At 34.1% G+C, this 8,124-nt stretch overlaps 1 protein-coding gene across 2 annotated transcripts; it reads left to right on the forward strand.

The window, feature by feature from the left end:
* The first annotated feature begins 573 nt into the window (after positions 1–573).
* On the forward strand, positions 574–3,048 carry HTN1 (histatin 1). Of its 2 annotated transcripts, XM_024245723.2 has the most exons (4): positions 574–624; positions 1,826–1,846; positions 1,924–1,953; positions 2,998–3,048. In XM_024245723.2, exons 1-4 carry the CDS (start codon positions 574–576, stop codon positions 3,046–3,048), a joined length of 153 nt encoding a protein of 50 aa, XP_024101491.1. The 2 variants fall into 2 exon arrangements, with proteins under 2 accessions (XP_024101491.1, XP_054409587.1); XM_054553612.1 differs by lacking the exon at positions 1,826–1,846.
* The last annotated feature ends 5,076 nt before the right edge of the window (positions 3,049–8,124 follow it).

Raw genomic sequence — 8,124 nt, forward strand, 5'->3', positions numbered from 1 at the left:
CTCCCAACACCTCCCTTTACTCATTCCATATAATCCAACTCAAGCTTGCCTTTCTTCGTTACCTTCTTACTCCCATCCTCTTGGTCTGTTTAAGATGTCCATTTGTGTGTTTCATTAGCATATTAATATTTCCAAATCAGAGCACTCACCTTTACTTATCAATTCATGAGGCCATGCCTGGGGCTCACACCTGTAATACAAGCATTTTGAAAAGACAAGGCAGGAAGATTCCTAGAGCCCAGGAGTTTCAGAACTGCCTGGGAAACATAGTGAGACTAAAAACATTCTCTACAAAAAAAAAAAAGAAAGATAAACTTCACTGGGCATGGTGGCACACACTTGTAGTTCCAGCTACAAGTGGGACTAGGGAGGCTAAGGTGGGAGGATGGCTTGAGCCCAGGTGGTCCAGGCTGCAGTGATCTGTGCTCATGCCCCTGCACTCCAGCCTGGAAAACAGAGCATGTCTCCCAGTGCTTTGAAGCATAGTGTCATCAGTAGAAGTTTGATGAATGAATGCATGAAAGAATGTGATTACTGATTTTTCATATATGATTTTATAGGACTCAGCCAACTATGAAGTTTTTTGTCTTTGCTTTAATCTTGGCTCTCATGATTTCCATGACTGTAAGTATATCTGGAAATTTTAAAGACTACATTCTCAGTACTTATCCCAAGTGTCTCTCCTATTCCTTGTGTTCTGGCATATACTCATGTTGACCTCAATTCAGCTTTATAAGCTTTACTATTTCCCTACAAGGAGTTTATTTGAATTAACTTATTTAAGTTATTTAAGGACTTGGAATAGATATTCATTACATACCTACAAACACTCAAGTACAATTACTTGAATGTAAAAGTAAAGAAAATTTAGCAAGCTTTTTAAATATGTGGAACTGAGATCTGTGAAAGTATCTTTAAATGTGAAAAGCTCTAGACCATCTGAAGTTAGAAATCTGAGGAAAGAACAAGGTGCACTTCAGTGGAACCCAAGTATTAGAGGGTGTCAAAATAGGAATTTTCAAGTCATTTATTGCACAACATAACTCTTAAAGTCAGCATACAATTGTTTAATTCTTCCTAAAATAAAGCTGCCTATTTTCAACCATAAAACAAATCTCTATATTTATTAAGTGTCATGAGTTCCCAGCTCTATTGTCATTTACTACTGTGTATTAGTAGGAAAAGCACTTGATCTCTCTGGAGCTCTTTCTCCTTCTCTACTTCCACCTCCTCTTCCTCCTCCTCCTCCTCCTCCTCCTCTTTCTATATAGTTAATAGAAAATTGGCCACAAAAGAATAATAATACTCCAAACTATCCATTAAATTCTAATGAATGTTTCAAAAACTGAATTGGTTATGATATCACAGTTTATCACGTGATTTTATTATAAAAGGATAGAAGCAGAAAAATAAAGAAATAAGAAGAACACAGTAAAGCATAATGCCTGTCTCTATCAGCAAATAAAATATTTGTATGTTGGTAGCTTTTGAGCTACATAGAACATATTCATATAAAAAACAATCCAGTGTTTCATTTTTCAGTTTCTACTCTCTTATTCACCAGTTATAGACTTTTCCTGCCTTACATAAAAAAGATATATAAACCAAAATGAGTTGATATTTGAATATAGCACATTAATTATAGCATTTACCCCTCACTCATTTTAAAGATGTCATAAAGCTAAAATAACTAATTTAGTCTGTCATCAACCAAAGAATGCCTCCATTCTGTTTAATCATAAATGTGGTTAAGTCAATATTTATACTTACTCTTGAATTATAAAATTAAAATATTAATTATTTTCTCATTTTCTTTTTTTCCAAGAGAGCTGATTCACATGAAAAGGTAAGACATTTTCATTTACTGGAAAACTTGATAATTAATCATATATTGAATTTTTAATCTTTTTTTTTATTTCATAGAGACATCATGGGTATAGAAGAAAATTCCATGTAAGTGTTCTTCCGATAATGTGCACTCTAAATAAGTTTTCCTCTCTGACTATTTATTCTCCTAGAAGAATCAATAGTTGTCTCTCAAATATATCTATATCATTAATTGCTAAAGTGCACATTGATTTCATTTATTTATGATGCAAAGGCAAAAAGTCACAAATATCTTGTGTCCTAAAAGCATTTCAACAGAAACTCAGTTCCACCTGAAATAAGTCAATTGTCAATTATTCTCTGAGAACTTATCTTTGTCCTGTAAATAATTACATTGACCTAAAGAATGGTTGAAATCCTAATTCTATTAAGTATAACATATGCTTAATAAAGCATAGAGGCTACTCATGTAATGTGGTAAGTTTCTACCTTCTGAATTTTTGAGAATGATACAGTCTTTAAATTAAACTGGCTGCTAAATTAGACAGAAAATTGTATTTCTCTAACATTTTTCTCACTGTATGTATATAAAGTCTCATATTATTTTGACCTGTAATATCAATATGAATCTGAGTTCTAAAGTTCTCCTTACTAACAAAGCAAGTATGCATGTTAAAAAAGCACCAAGTAAAAAGATGTATAAGAATGGATGAAGACTGTTTGTGTTAACAACAGTGGGTATGAAAGAATGTAGGAGTTTAAAGGAAAGTAAGATCACTAAAGGAATGACATTAAGAAGCACCACCTAAGTTGGAAACAGTAACTTAATCCTTTCCATAATACTCAATAGCGAGCAAAATAGTAGCTTGGAGGTAATATTTTAAAGAAGATTTGAACCCTGGTTAGAGAGGTTACCTATAATCAGTGTTTCCACCTGTACTATTTTCACAAAAACATCAACAAACAGTAAATACTTTATCATTTTTACCTACTTTTAAACATTTTTCTGATAAAAAAGAAAAATGTAAAAGTTTGAAAACATGTATGTAAATAAAATACAAGGTCTTAACAACTTTAACAATCTAAGCTTTTAATGACAGTTTTTGAGAAACACTTGTACTGCCATTCTCTATTCTCTGCAATTTGCTCTTTCCTTTTGTGTGTATGCAGGAAAAGCATCATTCACATCGAGAATTTCCATTTTATGGAGACTATAGATGAAATTATCTGTATGACAATTGATATCCTTAGTAATCATGGGGCATGATTATAGAGGTAAGCTGACTCTAGTTACTTGTTTTTTCTAGAAGTGTCAACATTGACAGTTTAAAAAAAAAAAAGCCATAAGCTAACAACCATTCCAGTTTAAGAAATGTAGCATGGGTTAGCTCCTTGAAGTGTATTCATTTATATAAATGCTTCTGAAGCTGTAGATGTGTGGTGTTATTTCAGAGGTCTCTGTTCTGTTCCATTGGTCTATGTCTGCTTTGGTACCAGTACCATGCTGTTTTGGTAGCTGTAGCTTTGTAGTATAGTTTGAAGTCAGGTAGTGTGATGCCTTCAGCTTTGTTCTTTTGCTTACAATTGTCTTGGGTATATGAGCTTTGCTTTGGATCCATATGAAATTTAAAGTACTTATTTCTAATTCTGTGAAGAATGTCAATGGTCATTTGATGGGAATAGCATTGAATCTATAAATTACTTTGGTCAGTATGGCCATTTTCATGATAATGATTTTGCTTATCCATGAGAATGGAATGTTTTTCCATTTGTTTGTGTCCTTTCTTATTTCCTTGAGCAGTGGTTTGTAGTTCTCCTTGAAGAGGTCCTTCACATTCTTTGTTAGCTATATTTCTAGGTATTTTATTCTCTTTGTAGCAATTGTGAATGGGAGTTCATTCATGATTTGGGTCTCTGCTTGCCATCTGATATTCAACAAACCTGACAAAAACAAGTAATCGGGAAAGGATCTCCTATTTAATAAATGATGCTGAGAAAACTAGGTAGCCATATGCAGAAAACCAAAACTGGACCCCTTCCTTACACCTTATACAAAAATTAACTCAGGACAGATTAAAAACTTAAATGTAACACCCCAAACCATGAACACCTGAGAAGAAAACTTAGGTGATACCATTCAGGACAGCCGTTGGCAAAGACTTCATGTCTAAAACACCAAAAGCAATTGCAACAAAAGCCAAAATTGACAAATGGGATCTAATTAAACTAAAGAGCTTCTGCACAGCAAAAGAAACTATCATCAGAGTGAACAGGCAACCTAGAGAATGGGAGAAAATGTTTGCAATCTACTCATCTGTCAAGCTCTAATATCCAGAATCTACAAGGAACTTAAACAAATTTACAAGACAAAAACAAACAACCCCATCTAAAAGTGGGCAAAGGACATGAACAGATAGTTCTCAGAAGAAGACATTCATGCAGCCAACAAACATGAAAAAAAGCTTATCATCAGTGATCATTAGAGAAATGCAAATAAAAATCACAATGAGATACCATCTCACTACCAGTCAGAATGGTGATTATTAAAAAGTCAAGAAACAATAGATGCAGGTGATGCTGTGGAGAGACAAGAACACTTTTACACTGTGTGTGAGAATGTAAATTAGTTCAACCATTGTGGAAGACAGTATGGTGATTCCTCAAGGATCTAGAACCAGAAATACCATTTGATGCAGCAATCCCATGACTGGGTATATACCCAAAGGAACGTAAATCATTCTACTATAAAGACATATGCCTACATATGTTTATTGCAGCACTATTTACAATAGCAAAGACATGGAACCAACCCAAATGACCATTAATGATAGACTGGAGAAAGAAAATGTGGTACATATACACCATGGAGTACTATGCAGCCATACAAAGGAATGAGATCCTGTCCTTTGCAGGGACATGGATGAAGTTGGAAGCCATCATCCTCAGCAAACTAACACAGGAACAGTAAGGAAACAGCACAAGGTCTCACTCATAAGTGGGAGCTGAACAGTGAGAACACATGGAGACAGGGAGGGAACAACACAAACCAGGGATGGAGGGTAGAGGGTAAGGGAAGGTAACTTAGAGGACTGATCAATAGGTGCAGCAAACCACCATGGCACACACATACCTATGTAACAAACTTGCATGTTCTGCACATGTATTCTAGAACTTAAAGTAAAAAAAATAAATAAAATGAAATAAAATAAAAATGCCTCCTAGGGAAAGCTTCTGTTCACTAGTGTTAAGACGCTGAGTTCTGGGTAGGGGAACCCCTAACATTTGTATCCTGACCCTGACAACTAGTTTCATGACATTGAACTATTCCTAATCTCCTCCATACCTCAGTTTTCTAATCGACAAATACATATTATGATACTACTTAAGCTTTTTATAGAGTTCTAAAGACTATTGAGAGACAATATATAGAAGCCCTTGTTCTGGAAGGTGTATGGTTGTGGCCACAGGCTTCTCTGCCACTAACTCTGTACATGGATGTTATTTGAAGTTTTCTGTCCTAAAATGAAATCTTTGAAGAAGTTGCACAACCACCATCTGGGAACTCATAAAAAATTTACATTTTATGCCTAGGTAACTCTAATGAGCAATTGCTATAGGAATTACTAATATAACATCAACAAGGAGATAGGAATTTTCAAGGAAATAGAAAATGGTAACAATTTCCTTTTCATAAAGTCAGTTTTATTTATCTATATTCACAGCATAAAATGTCCCAAAATCTATGAGATACTAAAGATTACACTTCAAAATAAAGCAATATTTTGGAGATAAAAGAGTACTATTCAACAATTCAAAGCTGAAATAGTTCAAAAGGTGTCAAATATTTTTTAATGTATTGGGACATTTTATTCATATTGAATTCCTTCTCTTTGTGATATCAGAAAAAGCCTGATCTTGATCCTCCAGGTGTTACATAATTGCTGATGACATTTAATCAGGGGAGGATATATTTAAAATATTATTTGGGGGAGATAGATGAAATGTGTAGGCTATATTTAAGTGGGAGAATAAAATAAGATGATGATGGAAAACCTCAAGAAAAAATTAAATTTAAATTGCAGATGCTGAATGATAAATTTTATTTATTCTGATACCCACTTAATGAGTATTTAATTGTCTACTCTATATCAAATAGTATTTTGGTCCCTGCATTATAATAAATAAAACTATCTATAAATACATACTTTCTGCCAGCAAGAGTATAAATTTATTTACAGGAGTATCCATTTTGGAGATAAAGTGTTATTTTCTTTTTCTTCACAGGTTTGACTGGCAAATTCGCTTTTTACTCATTCATTCTTATTCATCGTACTGCATCACACTACCACTTTTTTTTGAAGAATTATCATAAGGCAATGGAGAATAAAAGAAAGACCATGATTTAGTGAATTCTGTGTTTCAGGATACTTCCCTTTCTAATTATCGTTTGATTAGATACTTGCAATTTAAACTGTTAAGCTGTTTTTACTGCTGTTTCTGAGTAATAGAAATTCGTTCCTCTCCAAAAGCAATAAATTTCAAGCACATTATTATGTGTATGTTCTTTATTTCTCTTTTTTATATTTACATATATAAAGATTTCTTTCTTCACTTCACTTTCCCAGTTTGAGTAGCACTGACTGTAGTACTTTATACCATAGCTCTTTTGAAATGATTATTTTTAATTTAGCATGTTATATTCATTTTGTCTTACAAACATATGGTCCTCAATCACATCTAGATTACTAGACCTACTGATGCGAACATTTGATTTGTCTCTGTTGTCCTTTGCCACAGCACATTTCTTAGCCTTGTACATTCCCAGATTTCTTATCTCAGGCCCTACAGTCCAGAAGATAACCCCCATGTCGCTCCACAGCAGTAGGCAGGCACTCAGAACACAAACCATCCAATGATCTCTATCGGTATGTCAATATAGCCATTGAACAAAAATTTATTGAGTGATACCAGCTGTCAGATATTGTTCTAGATGCTGCAGTCACAGAAAAAGAGTCAGATCCCTGTTGTCAGAGCTTTTACATTGCAATTGGGAGATGCAGACAAAAAGTAAACAAATAACACATGACTTAGGCAATAATAAGTGTGCTAAAGAAGTATAAAGCAGGACCAGGATATAGAGGCAGCTTCAAGTAGGATAGTCAAGGATAACCTCTCTGGTATAGGTGACCTTTTAGAAAAGATATAATTTAAATATGAGAGTGAGCATGAAGAAAGACATTTTCAAGCAGGAGAAATAACAAGTACAAATCCATTGTGAATTTTTGGTTACGTATGAGTTGTAGAATAGTTTTTCCACTCTTGTGTAAAATGACGGTAATTTCATAGGAGTGGCATTGAATCTGTATATTGTTTTGGACAATGTAGCCATTTTAATGATATCGATTCTTCTAATCCATGAGCATGGAATGTTTTCCATTTGTTTGTGTCTTCTGTGAATTCTTTCAACAATGTTTTGTAGTTCTCCCTGTAGAAATCTTTCATCTCCTTGGTTAGATGTATTTATAGGTTTTTATTTTTTGTGTGTGTGACTATTGTAAATGAGATTGTGTTCTTGATTTGGCACCTTGCATATGATTCATGAATAGAAATGCTACTGATCTGTGTCCATTAATTTTGTTTCCTGAAACTGTACTGAAGTGGTTTATCAGTTCCAGGAGTCTTTTGGTGGAGCCTTTAGGGTTTTATAGGTATTGAATCAAATTTCCATGAAGAGAGAGAATTTGACTTCCACTTTTCCTAGTTTTTTATTACTGTATCTTGTTGATAGCTCTTTCTATTTCTTTCAATATTATGTTGAATAGGAGTGGTGTGATTGGACATCCTTGTCTTGCTCTAGTTCTCAAGGTGAATGCTTCTAGTTTTTGCCCATTCAGCATGATGATGGCTGTGGGTTTGTCACAGTTAGTTCTTCTTATTTCGAGATATGTTCCTTCGATGTCTAGATCGTTAAGGGTTTTTATCATGAAGGAACGTTGAGTTTTATCAAAAGCTCTTTCTGCATCTGTTAAGATTATATGGTTTTTGCTTTTACTTCTGCTTATGTGGCAAATCACATTTATTGATTTATGTATGGTGAACCAATCTTGCATCTCTAGAATGAAGCCTGCTTGACAATGATGAATTAACTTTTCGGTGTGCTGTTGGTATTGGTTTGCTAGTATTTTGGTGAAGATTTTGCATCTATGTGCATCGAGTATATTGGTCTGTAGTTTTCTTTTGTGTGTGTGTGTGTGTGTGTGTGTGTCTTTGCCAGGTTTTGCAATTGCAGTGATTCTG

Source organism: Pongo abelii, chromosome 3 (genome assembly GCF_028885655.2).
Source record: "Pongo abelii isolate AG06213 chromosome 3, NHGRI_mPonAbe1-v2.0_pri, whole genome shotgun sequence".
NCBI classification, from domain to species: Eukaryota; Metazoa; Chordata; class Mammalia; order Primates; family Hominidae; genus Pongo; species Pongo abelii.